At 38.4% G+C, this 22,940-nt stretch overlaps 1 protein-coding gene across 1 annotated transcript in view; it reads left to right on the top strand.

The window, feature by feature from the left end:
- Positions 1-22,940, top strand: part of frem2a (FRAS1 related extracellular matrix 2a) — a 161,919-nt gene that overhangs the window by 130,367 nt on the left and 8,612 nt on the right. The window contains exons 15-19 of the mRNA XM_049468896.1: positions 2,275-2,406; positions 4,886-5,217; positions 15,686-15,878; positions 17,330-17,434; positions 19,871-19,998. Of these exons, the coding sequence (XP_049324853.1) occupies positions 2,275-2,406; positions 4,886-5,217; positions 15,686-15,878; positions 17,330-17,434; positions 19,871-19,998 (890 nt within the window). The remainder of the gene's footprint in view (positions 1-2,274; positions 2,407-4,885; positions 5,218-15,685; positions 15,879-17,329; positions 17,435-19,870; positions 19,999-22,940) is intronic.

A 22,940-nucleotide genomic window follows, 5' to 3' on the forward strand; every position in this document is an offset into this window, starting at 1 on the left:
TCCCGCCAATTGGTTTTCAACCAATTTAGTGTAATGTTGTCATGTTGTGACCACTAGATGGTATGGGCAGTGTCTCCATATGAGGCCAAAGGGTCAATGTTTTAAAAAATTAAGTATTTTGGTTCAGAGAAGCAGAAATATAATGTCCCCATATGAGGACACTGGGTCTCAAGAGGTTAAATATTATAGAAAAGATTCAAAACATGGCAAATGTAGAAGAAGAAGTAGAAAAGCGAATCTCAGCACTATCAAATACATTTAATCTAAATTAAGATTTTTCTTTTTTATAAAACCCTACATCTACAGTAGGTTTCTGATGAATCTTTAAATAAACCTTAATAAACTTAGCTTTTCTAAGCTTTTTCTACGTTTAAATTGGAGGATATGGGATTTTTTTTCTGTGTAACATTGGAAGGTTATATAGTTATTATATAGTTGTATAATTATAGTTATATGTTTTAAAATCAGTGTACCATTACAACCACCAGAAGCCAGATGAACCTTAATCTCTTATTGTACGCTAAGATTATTTTTTTTAGATTAAGTGATCACTATAATTTATGAAGTAGCTGCTGTAAAACTAACACGTTACTTTTACTTGTCATATTAGGCTCTGGAATATGGGCCAAAATGGCCAAATGATGTGGTTATGAGAAAAACTGACGAAAAACTATGTTGTATTTGTTTTGACCTGTTTACCCCGTATTTTAGGCAATGATATCTGGTGCCCTGTTATCCCTTACTGAAATATGTATTTAATACATTCCAGAGCTGCATATTATATGGACCAAAAAAAGGGCAATCATGATAATTGCAACATGAATGTGCCTTGGGCATACCTGTCAAGTCTCCCATTTTGGCCGGGAAACTACCGTATTTTACCCATCTTTCCCGCCATGCTCCTGTATTAGTAATTTCCCGTAAATTTCCCCTATTATTTTTAAAAAATAAATAATTCTTTGCCTCTCCAAACTGAAATGCCCACTAACCTCGCGAGAACTTCCACCCAGGCTGCTGCAAGTGGCAGTTCTCACGAAGTTAGTGCCAACAGCGGGATTCCTTCATGTAAATATCTAGAAATATCTAGAGTTCTTCTGGCCACGTCACACATCTTTATGTACTTACTGTATGTCACATGTACAGCCTCTTAAAGGAGAACTCTGGAGTAAAATTGACTTTTATCAGTGTACTTTGAGCTGGATAACGGTGGAAAAAGCGATTTATCGGGGCAAATTATGCCCTAATATGGCCATTGTACAGAGTGCTGGGCAAAAAGCACAAAAAAAATTATCATAGGTTACTTAACAAAGCTAAGTGTTTTTTATCATGTTTTACTACACCAAAAGTCCTTTTTACACCGGAGTTCTCCTTTAAAGTTCAGTTCAGTTTTACTGAACCCGAGCAGCTGGTGGAGCAATGGAGACTTCAGAAGAGGAAACTCAGAGCTCAGTAGCTCATTTAAATATCTAGAAAAGTGTTTTAATTTCGGATGTATTATAAGAATCATATGTAAGAATGTGCACAGCATTTCAGTGTCAACAAAGGTAGTTTGTAAGTGGTCCACAGGTGGTTATTTTACATTTCTTGTACACTTGTCTTAAAATGTAAGGGATACTGAACCTCATTTGGGATGGTGGGACGGCTCGAAGCGGGCAGCAGAAAAAATGCTCTTATTTTCAATTCCAAAACTTGACAGGTATGGCCTTGGGATGTTTTAAACCCAAATTATAATCCATAAACATACTTTTGACCATAATTCCTCATTTTTTTTAGGATAAATTAAGGTGGAAGGTGCCTTTAGTGATTCAAAAACTCCCAGCCAGAACATCATGACATTTAATCACTGTGCACACGGGACATAATTTCAAATATCAGCAGTGCAAAGGCTATTGCTGCGAAGAAAATTAATTGGCAATATACTCTATTGTGCAGCAGTGTTCAACATTCAAGAGAAAAGTTCAACATTATTCCTTTCATTTTTTAATTTGATCTCCCCCCCAAAAAAGTCATCTCCACAGCCATCTGTTCATGAAAATCATTTCCAACTTCTGTCATTCTGCCTCCCTAGGATTCAAATTCATAACTCTCATTCATATGCATCTGTGCATCAGACTCACAGCAGAACCCCCTAGACTCACCTGGACTGCGCTCACACCTTACGCTGGTCCCTTTGTCACATGAGCGTGGGCTACACACTGCGACTTCAGGATGACTTTTGGTGACTACGCGATCACAAATACTCAGCTAATGACTTTCTTTGATATTCCTTGGCAGGAATGTGCCAGCCTCGCAAAGTGGGCACAGTGGGGGCCGAGCCTTTCTCTGCCAAGCTCCGCTACACTGGCGCAGAAGATCCGGAACATGCCAACCTCATCAAGCTTAGTGTCACCATGCCCCACATAGACGGTGAGCAAATAATACCCCGGCTGTCTGTCTCCCTGCCACCATTCATCCTTAACACAGCTTTCTTCTGCAAGCCTCATGCCAGCGAACATGTTCTTCCTCAAATATCCCACAGGAACAGGCTGGCATTAGTCTTGGATTCATGTTGCGCTGGTTGTCAAGGTGAATATAAGTCAAAGATAACACGGCGTTGTTTTAAAGACGATTCAAAGACAACACCGAAATTTGCAACTCACCTTGTCATAATCAGCCCAACATCTGTTACTTTTCCCTGTTCTTCAAGGCTGGAATGTAGGCCACATGCTAGACAGGGGCCTAAAAATAGCAGGGATAATTCCACTTTACTGCACCTCGCTACTTTTACAGCTGTTTGTTATCTCGAAACACCATGGCAACCGCCAACACATTTCTTTGTGAGATATCGACGTTGAAATCGCTGTATAAATCTACCTGCGGAGAGAGCTTTTAAGGCACTGTAGTGGTTTATTGTTCTCTGCACATATAAGCCTTTGATTTGAGAGTTTGAGTGTGTACAGGGTCAGGCATTCGGTTAAGTTTAAATGGCTGAGGTTTTGTTTTGTTCTGATCCTGAAAAAGAGAGTTACTATAACACTGTGGTATGACTGTTACACTTATTATACACTTTACTGTAAACTCCTCCCTTCTACTTTCATACAGAAATATTCTACTAACAATACTAAGGTTTGGTGGTCAATGTCTACTGTATTTTTCACACTATTAGGCACACCGGATTATAAGGTGCACTAGCAAAAAACTTTCATTTCTCATTTTCATTTTCATTTTCATACATAAGGCACATTATAGGCGGATTATAAGGCGCATTTTAAGCGCCACTGGTTAGGAACCTTCTAATTCAACAGGTCTCGCCGCTGGGGGACTAAGCTAAGTTAAGTAAACAAAAATGTAATTCCTAAAAAAAAAAAAAAAAAAAACTTTTTCAGACGATTCAGACAAGTCAAACCAGCACTCGACATTAATCTACACGGATTTCTCTCCTAAAATCTGTTTATTTGGGTGAGTAAAGTGCTTCCATTTATTTACAGTAAGCTTAGATTTCCAGAATTCCACTAAGGCTGGAGCATTAGCATTAGCAGCTAACCGCTAATGTCGCCTAACTGCCGCCCGACAGCGCTACATTAAGAAACCCTGAGTGTTCCGGTAAACCAGGGCAAAATTAGCTAGCGGTTCGTCCCTCGTCCCACTTAGTTAAGCTTAGTTAAGTAAACAAGACTGTAATTCTTAAAAAAAACATTATCAGGCGAGTCAAACGAGTGCTGGATGTTAATCTACACAGATTTCTCTCGTGAAAACTGTTTATTTGGGTGAGTAAAGTGCTGCCGTTTATTTACATTAAGCTTAGATTAACAGATTTCCACTAAGGCTGAAGCATTAGCGGCTAACAGCTAATGCCACCAATATACTTATCTCTGAATGGCCAAATGGCTAGCACATTAGCAGGTTAGCGGGTAATGCTAATGCTGCTCCAGCAGTGCTGGTCGGGGTTAGCAGCAGACTAAAGGCCAATAATACTAACCTCTGAAAGGTGGAAGAGCAAGCATGATTAGCGGGTGCTAGCTAGCTAGCCAGTGCTAGCCAGGGTTATAAGCAGACTACAGGCTGATAATACTTACCTCTGAACGGTTAAAGAGCTAGCACGGTTAGTGGATAATGCTAATGCTGCCCCAGCAGTGCTAGCCGGGGATAGTGGCAGACTACAGGCCTAAAATACTTACCTCTGAACGGTTAAAGAGCTAGCACGGTTAGTAGATAATGCTAATGCTGCTCCAGCAGTGCTAGCCGGGTATAGTGGCAGACTACAGGCCGATAATACTCACCATTGAACGTCGAAAGAGCTAGCACGGTTAGTGGGTAATGCTAATGCTGCTCCAGCAGTGCTAGCCAGGGTTAGCAGCAGGTTACAGACTGATATAATCACTTCTGAGCAGCGAAAGAGCTCCGCTACACTTCAGCGGAGTGGCTTTACTGCTCCTTACAACCTGACTGGTAAAATTTCATACGTAAGGTGCACTGGATTATTAAAGGAGCTCTGATGATTTTGGGGAGAATTAAAGGATTTTAAGTATGCCTTATAGTGCGAAAAAATACGGTAATGTAAAATATTAAACACTAGACTCACTAGAAAGTTTCTTAGGCTTCTTAGTACACATTTACTTTAAATACTATTCTTTCCAAAATATGCTAACATTCCACAACAAAAGCTTTCATTGTAAGCTGTGCAACAGAAAAAGTAAATAAAATAATGGCAACATTTATTCTGCATTTGTAAATCCCATGGTCCCAACTTTTACAAAAGACTGTGCAGATTTTTAATCACACTTTTATAAGTTAAGTGCTTTAAAATAGAACCGAGATATAAGGGTGCTCTCTTCTCTCATAGTCTTTATATAAACAAATCTGATTTTGTTTTAATACTGACCCTATTTGCCACTATCTGCGTCAGGCATGCTGCCAGTGGTCTCCACTCGCCCCCTGTCCAACTTCGAGCTGACTCTGAGCCCTGACGGAAGCCGCGTGGGCAACCACCGCTGCTCCAACCTGCTGGACTTCAACGAGGTGTCCACCCGCCACGGCTTCCTGACCAAGGCCACTCGCAGCATGGAGAGCGTGGGAGAGAGCTCCCCCTACCAGTACAGTGCCCCCCTGCGGGGCGAGAGCACACTGCGCTTCTACAGGAACCTCAACCTGGAGGCCTGTCTGTGGGAGTTTGTCACGTATTATGACATGTCTGAGCTGCTGACTGACTGCGGGGGAACAATCGGCACAGACGGCCAGGTGAGAACTTGCTTCTAAAATAGCTCATTTACAGTTACGCTGATTCATCCTTGAATTAGCTCATGAAAAGCTGATCATTTTCCCATGTTCAGGGAACTCTGGGTTATGTGGGTCTTATGTGGATAGAGTCAAACTTTTTATTACAACGTATGCTGTTGCAAAGCAGCTTCACAGATATGCTGTTGTCCTCTGGACAGTTTTTTTAAATTAATTTATATAAATGCAATGTACTACCATATAAGTTTGTTCTTACGCTTAGATGTACAGATATAATCATAGTAGTAATGTTCTTCTCTGCCAGTGAGACCTGGACCCTTTTTTAGCAATCTATAGGCCAATTGCACACCATGCAGCTTAATTTCGGCTGTGTCAGTGTGTCTTCGCTATCGTAGCGATGGGAAAAGTATACTTTGTGCATCTCGAAACTCACAAAAAAATGCATGTACTAATCCTCTTGATTAATAATGGGTGTGTGTTGGGTGTAAAGTAAAAAAAAAATAAAATCTGCATGCTACTTGCCATTCCCTGTAAGAGTTAGGTGTGCTCTGACTTGGTGGTGGATTGGTATTTTAATGTCGCAGCACTTCTGCACTTCTTAGTAAAGAAAGCGTGAACCTGCTTGTGCACGCTATGAAGTTGTGTAAGCAGGTAATGTATGAGAACAGCAATGATATTTATTTTGTATTCTGTTTATTGTTGATGTATAATTTGGGTTTGTGCAATGGTGCGTGTCCTTGTGTGTGTGTGTGTAACGAGAGGGGGTGTACGAGCGTTAGAGTGTGTTGCCAAGATAGCGGTGAATGCCTGACTGTTGACTGTTGTCAGGGTTGTAATCAGTCAGTGGAGCACCTGTGTTTTCATTGCCAAGTTACTAGCAATATACTAGAAATTTAATCCAAAGACACCTCACTTCCAGACCACCACGACACTTGTTGGTCCCTTGTGCAGGCTATAAAAAAAGCCCCTACACTGTCTAAATGATGCATGCCAAACAGCTCAACCGCTTCCATTTGAGCTGTATTCGCAAACTCTTACACATCAGATGGCAGGATAAAATCCCTGACACAGAGATGCTGAACCAGGCCAGCCTCCCCTGTGCTCATACCCTCCTCCAGAAAGGGCAAGCCAGATGGGCTGGCCATATCGTCAGAATGCCAGACAGCCGACTCCCAAAACAGCTGCTGTACGGAGAACTGTGTCGAGACAAGTGTTCGTTTGGCAGGCAGAAGAAATGCTTTAAAAGATATGCCATAAGACATCCCTCAGAGACCTTAACATCAACCTCTACACCTGAGAGTCTTGCATGCAAGGCTCAAACCACCTCCACCTCCCCTGCAGTACCCACCCACATGTGTCTTACATGCTGACGAGCCTTTCAGGCTATTATCAGTCATCTCTGGAGCCATACATGTAGATCTTTTCATCTTCTCTTAATTATTATTACCATTTTTTACGCACTATAAGTGCAGCGTTATACAGGAGTTTCAGTATCGCCTGAGGCACCGAGGCTGGAGCAGTATTAGCATTAGCTGCTAACCGCACTTGCAAGCTCTTTCGCCATTCAGAGGTAAGCATTATCATCCTGTAGCTTGCTGCTAACCCCAGCTAGCACTTCTGGAGCAGCATTAGCCGCTAACCGTGCTAAGCATTACATCTTCCGCTCAGATCGTTCAGATGTGAGTATTATCAGCCTGTAGTCTGCATGCTTAATGTGTTAAACAAGCTATGGTGGAAAGAACCGCTAGCTGATATCGCCACTTGGTGTAGTGTTGTCGGGCGGCATTAATGCTAATGCTCCAGCTTTAGTGCTGGAGAATTTTGGGAATCTAAACTTATTGCAAATAAATGGAAGTGCTTTACTGACCCAAATAAATAGTTTTTAGTAGAGAGAGAGCCAGAAGTACCCTGAAACAATGGCATTCATCGACTCCACCATCCACAAACCTGTGATTACATGAGGCAGGACAACAGCTTTAACCATCTCTGTTGTGTTTACTATCTCACTATACTATTCCCCATGTCCACAAACTCCTTTATCTAAAAACTTTAGCTAAAAGAGGACCTTGATTACCATAATCTAAAAAGAGTGAGTTTTCAGCCTTAACTTGAACGTTACAACTCTTTTTTTAAACCGTTTAATCAAGATTTGTGTAGTATTATTGATTTATACAATTTTAGAATGTAAGAAAGAAAAGGAAACCCATGCAATCGCTTAAAAACTCCAAATGATCCCGAAAACTCTCTGAAAACTTGTCAAGCAAGGTCACACATTAATTATTTATTATGGCTATATAATATACAGATCTGGAAAAAAGTAAGAGACCACTTACCACTTACAGTATGAGTTTCTCTGATCTTACCAAATTAAAAACCTCTGGAATATAATCCATCACAAGCCATCAGACTAAGCTGAACTGCTTGAATTTTTGCACCAGAAGTAAAGGCATAAAGGTATCCAAAAGCAGTGTGTAAGACTGGTGGAGGAGAACATGATGCCAAGATGCATAAAAACTGTGATTAAAAACCAGGGTTATTCCACCTAATACTGATGAATATGAACTTGTTTTCTTTGTATTATTTGAGGTCTGAAAGCTTTGAATATTTTTGTTGTTTCAGCCATTTCTCATTTTCTACAAATAAATGCTCTAAATGACAATATTTTTTGTGGAATTCGGGAGAAATGGTGTCTGTAGTTTATAGAATAAAACAACAATGTTATAAGAAGATACCAATATCTTTTTATGTAGCCACCAATAAGAGAACAGGGATGCACAAAGGACGATGCACAATTTCTTGCACAGATTCTAGAAAAGCACAATGCAGGTTATCTTCAGACAATTTTCTGATATAATCTGGTGTGCAGCACACTTGAACGTGATGCGACAGTGGTACAGTATCTCTTAATAATCTTATGTAGAATTCACGGTAGATTTCGTTGTCATTATCTCATACAGTGTGACATGCATTACAGTTTTAGGGCTGCTGTTATCACACGGATACTGGCAGACAATGATTGAAAGTAAATGTTATTCAAATAGACTCCAGTCGCTCTCAGCTCTGGCTGAGTGTGGCTTTCACAGAAGGTTTTAGCCTTGAAAGCGACTTTGATGTGTGATTGTTTTGCCAGCTCAAAGTGTGAAGATCTGAAGCATGTCAGGATGTAATCTGTCCATTCTGTGTGAATCTCTCTGATGCAGAACTGAGCGAGTAATGATTGCCGTGCTCTGTTATTGCTTGTTATGCCCTTCTATTCTTATTTGGCAGAATCAGCGCAGATAATTACAGTGTTTCTCTCTCTTTTTTCAGTTCGTACTGAGCCTTTTTTGTGTGGTCCCACGTCTGTTCTGTAGAAGCACTGATATCGAGCATTATTCTTATTATATTCTCTTACTCATGAAGCTACAAGGCACTGAGGGCCTACAATTACAGACTGCTGGAAACGCTGTGGTGTATTGTGTGTGTTTAGAGGGTGTGTTTATGATTGTCAGCTTTGGTTCGATTAAATCGTACCCTGGCGCGATTGCTCTGTTAGTTTAGTTAGAGTAATTGTGAACGCTGCATTTTGAACTCTGGTGCACACCAAACAAGCAGACCGAGACCACCTGAGCAGGTGGGTCTTTGTAGTGTTGCTAAATGAATTCTGATGTGGTTTGTTTGAAGCATTCACTGCAGCACTGCTGCGTCTGATCCACTCCTGCTAGAACAACACACATTGCTAATACACTAGCACCATGCCAGTGTGACTGCAGTGCTGAGGACGACCCACCATCCAAATAAAACCTTCTCTGTGGGGGTCCTGAGCATTAGAAATGAAGGTGAAGGGCGCAGAGTGGTCCAGCGGTCTAAAGCGCTGCCACTATGCAGCTTTGCCATCAGCTGCCGGCGCTCAGAGGGAGCAAAATTGGCTCTGTTCCCTCTGGGGTGGGTAGATGGCGCTCTCTCCCCATCACACTTAAGGTGGCGCTGGGCGGCACGAGGCGTCTGTGAGCTGATGAATCGGAACCTGGCCGCTGTGCTTTCCTCCGAGCTCGCTAGCTGCTCAGGCAATGATTCATCCGCAGCAGCTCGAAAAAAAGGGGTGATTGACTTCACACGTGTCGGAGGAGGCGTGTGCTCGTCCGCATCCTCCGAAGGTCACGGGCGTCACCGGTGATGGGGACGCACAAAGGGGTGGAACAATTGGATATCCAAATTGGGAGAAAATGGGGAAAAGAAGACAATAAAGCATTTTTTTTGGTACCACTTTAAAATAAGACTACCTTTATAAAGGGTTTATAAATGGTTTATAAAGGAGTTTATTATTGGCTATTACTTTAAAACCTATGAATAAGCAGTTAATAAATATATGACAATGCATACATAGAAACGGCAACAGTAAGCTGAAAATTTGCAAAATAGTGATTCTACACTTATTTCTACTGTCAAACCTCAGATATTTCTAGATACTAATCTTACTTTGTTTTTTTGCATCAGTCAGCATTAAACCTGTCATATTAATATATTTGTAAGTATTTTATTTGTAATATTTAAAATATTTGTAAGTAATTAAATGACTAAGCAAACCACAGATCACTGTTGCCTTTTCAACTGATGTGTTACAACTGCTTATAAAGGTTTTTTAAGTTTTTTATTTATTTACAACCTAATTAATAATAATTCATTAAGTAATTTATAAACCATTTATAAGCCCTTCATAAGGGTAGTCTCATTTTAAAGTGTTACCATTTTTCCTTTCACTACTGAATTAATCAGCATGCATGCATTGCTTATACGTAAATGGTAATATTTACATCGATACATTTATTATAGGCCACTTATTATTTTTATTATTATTATTTTGGCACATACAGTGCTGTAGTGGCTGTTAAAAAATCTTTATGGACCATTTAAAAATAAGAGGAACTTTCTGTATCTCTCTGATAAACCATTTTAAATAATTAATTAACTAATTACTGTGTATTGTGAACATTTTACAGTGGTATGAAAAGGTTTGGGCACCCCTGATAATTTTCATGATTTTCCTTTATAAATCATTGGTTAATTGGATCAGCAAATTCAGTTAAATATATCATATAGTAGATAAACACAGTGATATTTGAGAAGTGAAATGAAGTTTATAGGATTTACAGAAATAAAATGTGCAATACTTCTTTAAACAAGCACCTCAACAAAAAAATTACATCAATATGTAGTAAATCCTAATTTTGCAGAAATAACAGCTTCTAAATGCTTCCTATAGCTTCCAATACAAGTCTGGTTTCTAGGTAAGGGTATTTTGGGTCATTCTTCTTTACAAAACATCTCCAGTTCAGTCAGGTTTGATGGTTTCTGAGCATGACCATCCTTCTTTATATCACACCAGATAATATTCAGGTCTGGGGACTGAGATGATCATTCCAGAACGTTGTACTTGTTCCTCTGCATGAGTGATTTAGTAGATTATGAGCAGAGTTTAGTGTTTAGGGTCGTTGTCTTGTTGAAGTGTCCAGCCCCGGCGCTTTAACTTCAACTTTCTCACTGATTCTTCAACATTGTTCTCAAGAATCTGCTGATATTGACTGGAATCCATGACACTCTCAACTTTAACAAGATTCCCAGTACCTGCACTGGTCACAAAGCCACACAGCATGATGATAAAACCACCACCAAATTTTACTGTGGGGAACAGTAAAGTGTTTGTCCTAGGAAATGCTGTGTTCGTTTTCTGCCATGCATAAATACCTGCCCTTCAAAAACTCAATTTTAGTTTAATCAGTCCACAGCACCTTATTCCAAAATGAAGCTGGCTTGTCTCAATGTGCTTTAGCTTTAGCATACCTCAAGCGACTCTGTTTGTGGCGTGTGCGCAGTCCACAGAACCTTATCCCAAAATGAAGCTGGCTTGTCTCAATGTGCTTTAGCTTTAGCATACCTCAAGCGACTCTGTTTGTGGCGTGTGCGCAGTCCACAGAACCTTATCCCAAAATGAAGCTGGCTTGTCTCAATGTGCTTTAGCTTTAGCATACCTCAAGCGACTCTGTTTGTGTCGTGTGCGCAGAAAAAAGGCTTCTTCTGTGTATAATATTTTACAGTTATACTTACAAACATAAAGGTCCCTATTTTAGCAATATATAGGCGAGCCGCCGACTGCGCACCTTGCAGTTTGATTTAAGATGTGTCAGTGTGTCTTTTTTGAATCGTAACGATGGAAAAGTATGCCTTGCGTGGCTTGATATGGGCAAAAGGCATGTAATAATTCTCTTGATTAATCATGGGTGTGTTTTGGGCATACTGTGCAATCAACTAAACAGTTTGTCACTTGACATTCCCTTGCTATTTGAGTGGTGCAGCTACCTGGACATGTCCAACTCTCAGCAGGGGTTTCCGCTGCCAAGATAGCAATATGCCAGAAATTTACTTTACTGAACACACCTCACTTCCAGACCACCATGCCCATCAGCGTAGACACATTCACAAGCACTGATGCTATTTAAACAATGCAGGTGCAAGCCATGGAAATATAATGTTGGTGAGGTGTAAAATTTAGTATGTACTGTACACTTTCACAAGATTGGCTCTTGTTAAAAGTTGCAGTTCTGTTCTGTTACTTTGACACCTTGAAAAGCGCACAATGTCACATCATAATTCGTTATTTAATTCCCAGTTGAGGTGCAGTAATAGGAACTTGTATCTGAGCAACTGCTTTGCTTTTGAAAAGACTCACCTGTAGCATCATGCTGGCCTTTTTTGTTCCCTCTCTTTTATTAGAAGCCCGGTTAAACGTCCTCTTTGCCCTTTCCACGCTACCCGAGCCTCAGCACACCGGAGTTAAAACACTCCACAGTGTGTCTTCAGTTCATTAGCTAAAGCAGATCAGTCCCAGGGGGAACAGAGGGGGGCTTATTCCTGCATGCTGTGCTGCCCGTCGCTATTCCGATTCCATATGTGACCCGCTCCCTCTACTAAAGGTACTGCGCTGTGCCACTAGAATACGAACCGCAGTTGGCTGCGCTCTCTCTCTCTCTCTCTCTCTCTCTCTCCGGATGTGAGCTCCAGGCTTATTTCATGGGGATTTTCTTTCCCCTCTTGAGTAATTCCGGGCCAGCAGGTGTTTGGGCCATCCTCATTAGCAGCAGGCCGATTTTCACTGCATGCTACTTTGATTATAATTGACTATGTAAATGAGGAAATGTTTCTTTCAATCTACCCAGATTATACTTCGAGACAGATAATCCTTTTCTCTGACAAAGCAGAGGCCATATAATTCATGCTTTTTTCACTTTGGCAGGATTTCAAAATGAATATGCAGTTTTGAAAGGTAAATGTTGTCTACTAGAGCCCTCTACTGGGGATCTGCTGTCTTTACAATAAAAGGCTTTGCATTTTAAAAATGTCTGGCTACAAATTTAGGCCAAATATTTTAAACGTGCTAAAGCAAAATCAGTAATCTACATATTCGAAAAATCTACATATCAATTAATCTTTATTTTCACTCTGGAATAATGAATGGTGACCTTCAAGTCCATTAAAGTCTAGTATTTACAGTTCAATATGGATTGAATTCAATTCAATTCAATTCAATTTATTGTCATTATACTGATACAGGGTTGTACAGTAAAACGAAACACTATTAGGCTAAATCTCCAGTGCAGACAAAAAAAAGTGTAGGACAGAATAAATAGTGCACAGACAATAGATACAGAGAAGTGCAAAACAAAACACACAGTGTAGGGGCAAAAGGTACAGGCGACATCAAACACACTTATAGGGCAAAAGTACAGGGGACACAGACAATAGTTACAATAAGATTATTTTAGTATGTTTATGTTTGTGTGATGAGGTACTGTTTAAAGTTAAAGTGTTTAAAGTGCAGTAGTGACAGCGGTACATTATATATAGTCCATATGTGTATAATAGTAGAGGTAGGCCAGGTTGGTTAAAGTGCAGAGTGCATATAATTGAAATGATTAAAGTGCAAAGTGCATACAGTCTCTGTGCTGAAGCAATCAGTGGCCATATAGGAAACTGGGAGTGGTCAGTGGTCAGTCTGTGTACTGTTCAGGAAACTAAAATTAAAATGAATATATATTTTTAAAATAATAATAAAAAAATAATATATAGCTTTGAATATAAATTAAGTTTATTTTCTCTGATTTTGCTATTTATATGTTTAAGTCAAAGTCAAGTCAAAGTCAAAGTGGTTTTTATTGTCATTTCAGCTATATACAGAGTACACAGTGAAACGAAACAACGTTCCTCCAAGGACCATGGTGCACATAAACACAGTGTAGACAGAACAATAGTGCAACAGTACAAAAGTGCAGACAGACAAAGAATAATAAATAACAAGATAGTGTGCAAATTTTGCAGTGTGCAAAAAGGACCAGGTGAGGTAGTGATTACTCTATTACACAGTGTGCAATAGAGTCCAGTGAGGTAGTAGGGTTTTTAGTGCTTTCCATTTTCTGGGGTAAGTGGGGTAAGAGTGTGTGTGCATGTACAGAAAAACCATCAGTTCAGTCTCTGCAGTTAAGGAGTCTGATGGCTTGGGGGTAGAAGCTGTTGCAGAATCTAGTCGTGCTGGACCGGATGCTGCGGTACCTTCTTCCCGAAGGCAGGAGGGAGAACAGTTCGTGTGAGGGATGAGTGGGGTCATTCACAATGCTGGTTGCTTTGCGGATGCTGCGGGTGGTGTAAATGTCCGTGATGGAGGGGAGAGAGACGCCGATGATCCTCTCAGCTGTCCTCACAATACGCTGGATGGTCTTGTGGTCAGACCCTGTTTACTGTTTCAGTAAAATGAACATTGTTGTTATATTCTATGAAAGGAAAATCAGAAATCAAGGAATCAAAGTTCAGAAATCAATATTTGGTGGAATAACCCTGGTTTTTAATCACAGTTTTTATGCACCTTGGCATCTTCTCCTCCACCAGTCTTACACACTGCTTTTGGATAACTTTATGCTGCTTTACTCCTGGTTGTTCAGCTTGGTCTGATGGCATCAAATCAAAGAAACTTATCATTTTTAAGTGGTCATCCATGTATGAAAATGATGATCTCATGCTCCCTGAACCCTGAACTCTTTCACAATTCCAGCCCCATGAATCCTGATATTGTTCATCTTGGAATATGCTCGTGTTCATCAGGGAATATAAAATCGATTGATGGAATAACCTGGTCTATATTCAGTATATTCAGGTAGAGTCAGCTGACCTCATTCTTTCAGCACATACTGTTGCTGAACCTAAACCTGCAGACCAACTGCAGCATCAACCAACCAACCCCACATCATTTACTTACTTACTTAAATCCAGGTGGAGACTTTTTTATATTTGGTCATTCAGTGTAGTACACTACTAAGGGAAAAGTGTGTAAGTCTTCATGGTGTGTTAATATCTCTCTTCATGAGGTACTGCAACACTGCATTACAATAAATTTGCCATGTGGAGACTTAGCATCAGCACTTTAGCATCTGTAGCTCTTACTGTGTACAGAATACAGAACTCAGATATTAAGAACTTTAGATTTAGGTGAGTTAAATGATCGATATGATATAAGAACAGGACTTTAGACTCAATCTGTCAAAATATAGTAAACAATCACTAATTATGTTGCTCTGAGAAAGAGCAACAAAACACATTGTACTTGTATCTGTTTAAAAAAAGGCTATTATATATTTCCAGCATTAGATTGTGCCCCACTTTCCCCTGATTTATTTTCCCCAGCTATGTCTCTATGTAATGTTGACTTGTAGACTATTTTTATAATATATATTGCACCAAATAACCTATTTGTTCTGCAAAGGAGAAGAGTGTTGTTAAATTCTCTTGGGGTTTAACAATGGGGAATTATGGTGCACAGCCCAGTTTTACAATTGAGCTTATAATGCCATATATTTTAAATGGGAAAAAGATCACATTTATATATGATTTATATATGAATAATCTCTCAAAAGCATGGTACAAATTATTATTGTTTTCACATTTTGATTACCTAAAACAGCACAGTTTACTTGGGCAAGGTGCATCACAGTGCTCATTGCTATCTTACACCCTGTGAACAGTCTATTTTTACGCCTTGCTCTTGCGTTGTTTAAAATAAATAAGCAAATACACTTGTGAATATATCTGTTCCGATGGATGTGGTGGTTTGGAAGTGAGGTGTGTTTAGGTAAATTTCTGGCATATTGCTATCTTGGTGACGGAAAACACAAGTGCACCACTGACTGATTTGAACCCTGACATCATTCAACCATCAGACGTTCATTCCTATCTTGATAACTCACCGCTCATCAACAATAAACAGAATGGAAAATAAAATAACATTTTCCTCTGCTGAGAAGTGCAGAAGCGCTGCACTATTGAAATAGCAATCAGAGCGCACCTGACTTTTAAAGCAAATGGCAAATGAAACGCTGATTTTTTTTTTTTTTTATTGTTACGCCCACAAAACATTTTTAGTGTGTCCCTGTTGTGGTTGTATTGCTAGGTGCTGAATCTGGTCCAGTCCTACGTGACCCTGCGGATCCCTCTCCACGTCTCCTACGTGTTTCACTCTCCTGTGGGCGCCGGCGGCTGGCAGCACTTTGACCTGCAGTCTGAGTTGCGGCTCACCTTTGTGTACGACACTGCCATCTTGTGGAAGGATGGCATCGGGAGTCCTCCCCAAGCGGAGATGCAAGGTACATGCTTTTTTATGTTTTTACACCAAATGCTTTATTGTACATATATACAGATCCTAATTCTTATATGTTTTTATATACATATCTACTGATGATAATGCTGATATAAGTACATAAATAAATTACTCTTACACACATATGTATTATTACAAATAAAGTAAATCAATTTGCTTCATAGTCCAGTGTTTGCTAAATATTTTACACTTTTGGAGTACAATATAAACATTATTAAAGGAGCGCTTTTACAGCGCTTTTAGCCAATGCTACCCTAAAAGGCGTACAGTGTTAGAGATAGGGGCATAAAAATACTATTTTACACCAATAACAAGCTCAAAGTAGCTCCACACTTAATTTGAAGGATTCTGAGAGCCCTGACAATTAAAACAAAGCACTGAGAACTTAAAAAAAGTGCACAGATAGTTAATAAAAACACTGTTTATACACACAATACCTTGAGGTAGCTCTCCAGGCACCACCATTTTGAAGTCATGAACTTTGACTGTTGAGCACGAACAAATAGGTAGAATAGGGGAAAATGTGGAAAACAGATTACAAAATGAATTAATAATAAATGCATGAATTCCAGCTGTTGCTGAAAATATCTCTATAATATGCATGCATTTCAGAATGAATTTTGTAATTTTGTAATCTGTTCATCTGTTCTATCTATTAATTCATGCTTTTCTGTCGACTTATTGTGAGTAAACTAGTTTTAACCCTTGTGTGGTGTTCGGGTCTGTGGGACCCGTTTTCATTTTTCATCAAATGATACAAATTTTTTTTTTTTCTAACTCAAACTCATTGGCATTGGCTCATTTTTTGTGAAAAACATATATCAAACCACATTTTGGATAAACACACACTGTATACCCCCCCACCCCCACACACATTTATATTACATACAGTATGTTTGGCCAAGGGCTAATAAACATTGCTTCATTTGTAAATTTGAAACTAAACAAATTTTCTACTCATATCTTGAGTTTAATTCATTTTCTTTTACATTTTATTAAAAAACTAATAAAAAAAGAGTAGCACTTTTTGAAAGAAATGTAACATAAGAAAGGTAAAGGGCAAATACTAACCATGTAAGCTGTTTATATTGCTTGCAATTTAGGTGAAGCGAGCATGTGTAAAGCATTTTAATGTAAAATTGCTTAATTTTGCTGAATTAAATACAAGTAACAAAGTAAACGAGTAACAAAAATATGAACACCACACAAGGGTTAAATGTCAGGGCAAGTGTGGCCCCTATCACTAGCATTGCAAGCCTGTTGGGAGCATCGGCTAAAAGCACTGTATTTCAGAAATATTGAGGCTGATTGGAGGTGGGTGTTTCATTTCACCACAAGTCCGTTTAACATTGGCCACATATAAACATTAGTCTAAAGCTGTTTTGTTCGATTTCAGTATTGTTGTGTAATACTGATCTGACTATGGTGTGTTTTTAGGAGCTCTGTATCCAACCAGTATGAGAATTAATGAGCAGGGTCGTCTGGTGGTCAACTTCCGCACTGAGGCTCGCTTCAGAGGACTGTTTGTAGCGTCTCATCCAGGTGAGATTCACACCTCTCCTTTATATATGTTTCAGGTGATTTTCTTATTGAACTTTATGGAGAATGGAGATGACACAGAAGGACAATATCAAATAATGAGCAGGGATTTGATAAGAAATAGAAGAGGACGAGAGCCGATATTTCAAAATAAATTATTGCAAAATATGCCTAATAAAACATTTTTTTGCTGTAAAATGCAGTGAAAAATTCACATATCACCACCACCCCACATCACATATTGACATTTATAACCTCACACAGATTAAGGTTTAAAAAGATAAATAAGCTAAACAAATAAGAGATAAACAAATAAAATAGTACATTAAGTTAACTTTCAATATTGTTATAATAATATATTTTAATATTTCATTTTCAATATTACTGCAACAAAATGATGTTTAAAGTTTGATATAGTATAACATGATTCAAACATTCGGTTGAATTAACAAAAAACAACTGTAAACTTTTGTCTATTTTATAAACAGAAATAATTTCAAATAGTAGTGCCACCTTAAAATAAGGCTCCTTTAAAAAAAGCTTAAAACTAGTTTATAAAGGAGTTTAATAATGGCTGTTAAGTACGTTTTAAATACTTTAAAAAAATAATAATAAGCAGCCGGTATGTAAAGATTTAGGTTTTTATGGGATTTTTACAGATTTTTTTAAGTATCATGCCTAATATGTAGTTTTAAAAGTGTGCTGGAATTCAGCATTATTAAAAATCAGTAATAAAACTTGGAGATGAAGAAACACTGCTTTTAAAAGAAAATGATATTGACAAACTCATAAAAAAATAAATAATCCTTCATACAGATAATGTACTGCCCAACATTAAAGTGCAGAATATTTAGTGCATGCATATAAACTGTGAATATAAACAGTTTTACAAAAAAACTAAAAGATTTACAGTAAAACAGAATGCTGCTTTTATCAGGATATATATTTTTTATTGTTTTAAAGCTTCTAAAAATATAAATCTGTATAATAACATAGAGCACGCTCCTAGCAAACATACATAAAACAGAAACACACAGAGAACCTCTTGTAATGAGAGATTTATGAGAGATTTCTCCAATAACAGACTTCAGACAAACCTGCTGAAACTTTCTAAAATAGACGATCTGTGCTGATAAAAGCTATGAAGGTTTTTTTAGAATGAATATTGAATCAGATTAAAGACTAATAAATAAAGAAAAGGTAAAGACAAGTCAGAAGATAAGACTAATCAGATTTTTCACAGTGACTTTGTTTCAATTTACTCGGTAAATATGATGTCCACGTAGGTCACTGATTTGCATGGCAGTGGTGTTTGCTTTAGTCAGTCTCAGTCAGCTCCAAGGCCTCAGACATTCTCAGATAAGATGAGACTCAATCTGGCGACTGAAGAAAATGAAGAGAGATAGCGTAACTCTTATCTGTGTCACAATGACTTTCTCAACAAAGGGGCTTCTTGAAGAATTTTGGTGAAGCAGAGGGAGCACACGGTCTAGCCCACACCTTAATGCAAGCTACAGTCCTCACAGAGACTCAGAAGCTTCAGAAGTTTCTCCATCTTAAATAAAGAAACAGATATTTTAATATTTAAGACTAAATATAACAAAAACATACAATATAATACTGATTGGAGTAATGTCAATATTATAGGAATTGATTAGTGCCATCCTAGTCATTGTCATGTCTCTGTGTGTTATTCCCATGTGACCTGTACTCCTCTGTGTCTCCTGTCTCAGTAGTTTTCCACCATGTGTCTCATTTGTAGCTCCGCCCCTTTCCCACGTGTTTCCAATTCTAGTGTGTTTCCTGTTTGTTAAATAGATCCCCTGTGCCACTTGTCCTCCGTCGGTCTTTGCACCTTCCCCTGTTGTTTTGTCTTTCCTCGTATCTCTTAGCTCTAGTCGTTTATTTGCTCCGTGTTTACCTCTGTTTATTTCTTGTTTGGTTTTTTTTTCTAGTTTCTTGTTTAGCTCCGTGTTCCCTAGCTCCCTGTATATACCCTGCTTTGTGTTGATTCCTAGTTTAGCTCCTTGTATATATTCCCTGTTTGTTTATCATTATTATTATCTCTCGTTTGTTTTGGTTTTGCAGTTATATGTTTATCTATTTTCAGTTATTTAGTTTATTCCCCAGTTCCTTATATATATATATATATATATATATATATATATATATCTCCCTGTTCTATGTTTAAGTGTTTACTTGTTTCTTTGTTTATTTATATTTATTTATAAAATTATTCATTTCGCCATACCTGCACTTGCGTCCGTCTCCTCGTCTCCCTGCCTGGGTCATTTCGTGACAGTCATAGTGTCAGTGTGTTGTGCACATTGGGTGTTCATAATAAGCTCAGATGTATTCATTAGTCTGTTTGTATGTGCTACTTTAAAGCCTTCCTTTTTTGCCCAAATCTGGCAATTTATCTTTGCTTCTTTTATGCAGCATCTCCTTTGATGTCGATGGTCATGAGTGCAGACCACCCTGGACTGACCTTTAACCTCTCCTTGGTCAGAACGGAGCCCACCTACAACCACCCAGTGCAGCAGTGGATGTTCACCTCTGACTTTGCAGTGAGTTTGAATCAGTGTTAGGAGTTTATAAACAGCATTTCTATTACAGCATTTCTATTTTATTACTGTACATATTTAGCAGAAAAACACATATTCACACTGTCAGGGTGTGACCAAATGCAAGGCAAGGCAAGGAGGCACATTAAGGAGTCAAAATCCTTCATTTTATTGACTCTTAGCATGGAAGAACTTTTTTACAAACCTCCACCATTATGACAGGCAAAGCCATGAAAAAACATTCCCCACACAGTGCAAACAGTGCCCCTTTTAAAAGAATGGCTCAGTCTATTTTAAACAGCAAGGGTAATCATTTTTTAACATATCATTTTAAACAAATATTTTACTGGACAAAATTATACATTCAATAAGCAACATAAACAACCATACAAACAACATGTTAGCCCTAAATATTAAATACAAACAATATTGTCTAGCAATTCAGTTCTCTCTTAAGACACTGGTTTACCCCCTAAAAGGGTACCAGATGGTACATTCCATTACCCATAATTCACAGCATGTCTATAAAGACATGGGCTGCGTCCAGAAACTCCAAAAGTGTCTCCTTTTTCCTACCGATCCTCCTCCTCTCCTCCGTGACCCGGAAACTGATTTCGTGACGCCATCTTGCCGCCTGTCCGAATACCGTAGGAGACGAAAGAAGCCGCTTAAAATCCACCTGTAGTAAGCTTCCAACGGAGGATACATCAGTGTATCCTACTCCGGAAGACTTTTAAGGATTTTCCAATGACATCACTGCATCCACGCCCACAGAGCACGCGAAAATGGGGAAGGCAACACACAAATATACGTCATAAACATATTAATTAACTAGGTTCCTTATCTAATTAAACAGCCAGTAAAGCAGTAATATAATTTATAGTTTAGATAAACTGTATGCTCAGTAAAACTATATTTATGACCCTATGTGTATCATGTTATACATATAAAAACATATATATATATAAATATATATATATATATATATATATATATATATATATATATATATATATATATATATATATATATATATATATATAATTGTAATTAATTCATTTATTTACTTATTTATTTTAACTTAGGGACTGATGAGGAAACTGAATCCCTCATAAGGCTGAGGTCAGACAGGGCTGCCAGAGTCACTGGTCAGAGATGCGGCCTAAAATGCGGCTGGGAGTAAACAGGATTTTATTGGAATATCTGAATTTTTAGCTGTGTGTGATAGTAATGTTCTGAAGCGTGCTGAAAGTGAGCGTTGTGATTGGCTCAGTTCAACGGTAGTCAACATCCTATCTAAAAGGGATCAGCTGTCCCATTTCCCCAATTACAGCTCCTTCCCTCCATTCCTCCTCCTCCTCTCCTCTCCTCTCCTCGATTCCTCCACCTTCAGGAGGAGTAGAAAAGGAGGAGTAGGAGAGGAGGAGTAGCAAAAGTTTCTGGACACAGCCATGCTCAATAGTCCCACACCTCCTTTAAACCACCACCCACTGACCCACGCTGCAGACATGGCTCCTGGGAAACAGACAAAAGACAGTAAAACAGTTCTGGTGAGCTCAATAAAAATGTTAAAACTGTCCCATTCTATGGTCTGACTCTTCATTTACTAGTGTGCACTCCTAGCATTGAACAGTTTTAAAGATGTTTACTATAGATCACAAAATTTGAATATGAACAGGAGTTTTAACCTATTAAGAGCTCTTTGAAAATACAATAAACAATTTAATAGGGATGTTAACAGTTTAACAGCAAATTTGGGGTAAAACAGAGAACTATGGCTCTAATAGTATTTAACATTGTAAAATAAGAACATGTGCTTAGCAGGTTAAAATTAAGCTATAAACATGGTTGGGACCCAGGCATCCACCTAACTCATGTTTATACATACCATTTGTGGCGACCTTAGTGGGCCATCACACACACACATTGCTTTTTCAGTAGCCTTTCTCTGTAAGGCCAGAAAATACAGACAAAAATACAAACTATTTTATCGTTTAGCATTTGTCATTTCTTAACACTGAATTAATAACAGACAAGTGTTTCTAACACTTTTTCTTCATCCATAACAGTGTGAAAAGAAGTCTAAATATCTTTTATCGCAGACTAAGCTGGATAGGATTCATTCAAAACGTTTGGATAAAATAATTATCAGCACTGTAGCTCCCTTCAAGAATCTACAGTCAGGGTTCATACGGGTGCTTGAAATCCTGGAAAATGCTTGAATTTTAACGTTCTGTTTTCCAGGCCTGGAAAGTGCTGGAATTTTGGAGAAAGTGCTTGAAAGTGCTTGAAATTGTAACTGCATTTACATTACAACAAATATCTGACTAAATAAGTTAGTTTGTACTTATAAATGTTCTTAACTCATCCCCAAATTTGACATATTACAGTAACTGCTCGATAAAATGAATAGGGTAAACATACGATAAAGAACATTTAATGGTATTTAAAACTGTGTGAAACTGACACCAATAAATCCTTATTTCCTGCTATTTACTTACCTAGAAGTATTTTGTTTCTCAGTAACATAGTCGCTGTGAAGTGTGGAGAATAGTTTTGCGATATATTGAATTTCGCTGAATTGCAGTATTAAGATATCACTATTAATCACTCATTAATTTACTACAGCTGAAAGGTGCTGGAAAAACATGAAAATGGGCCTTGAAAGTGCTTGAAAAGCACCTTGTGAAAGGTGTATGAACCCTGACAGTGTAGTTAAAATGACATTTTAATTTTACCTATACTGTACCAGTAAAATGTTTGGACCCACCTTCTCATTTAATGTTTTTTATTTTTTTTTATACATTGAAAAGAATACACCAAACTGTTTCTGTGGGTGCATATTAAATATGATCAATACAGGATTTCAGGTGTCTTCCAAGGTTACACATAAGAATATACAGCGCCCTCCATAATTATTGGCACCCCTGGTTAAGAAGCTTTAA

The sequence above is a fragment of the Astyanax mexicanus genome, chromosome 20 (genome assembly GCF_023375975.1).
Source record: "Astyanax mexicanus isolate ESR-SI-001 chromosome 20, AstMex3_surface, whole genome shotgun sequence".
Taxonomy (NCBI): Eukaryota; Metazoa; Chordata; class Actinopteri; order Characiformes; family Acestrorhamphidae; genus Astyanax; species Astyanax mexicanus.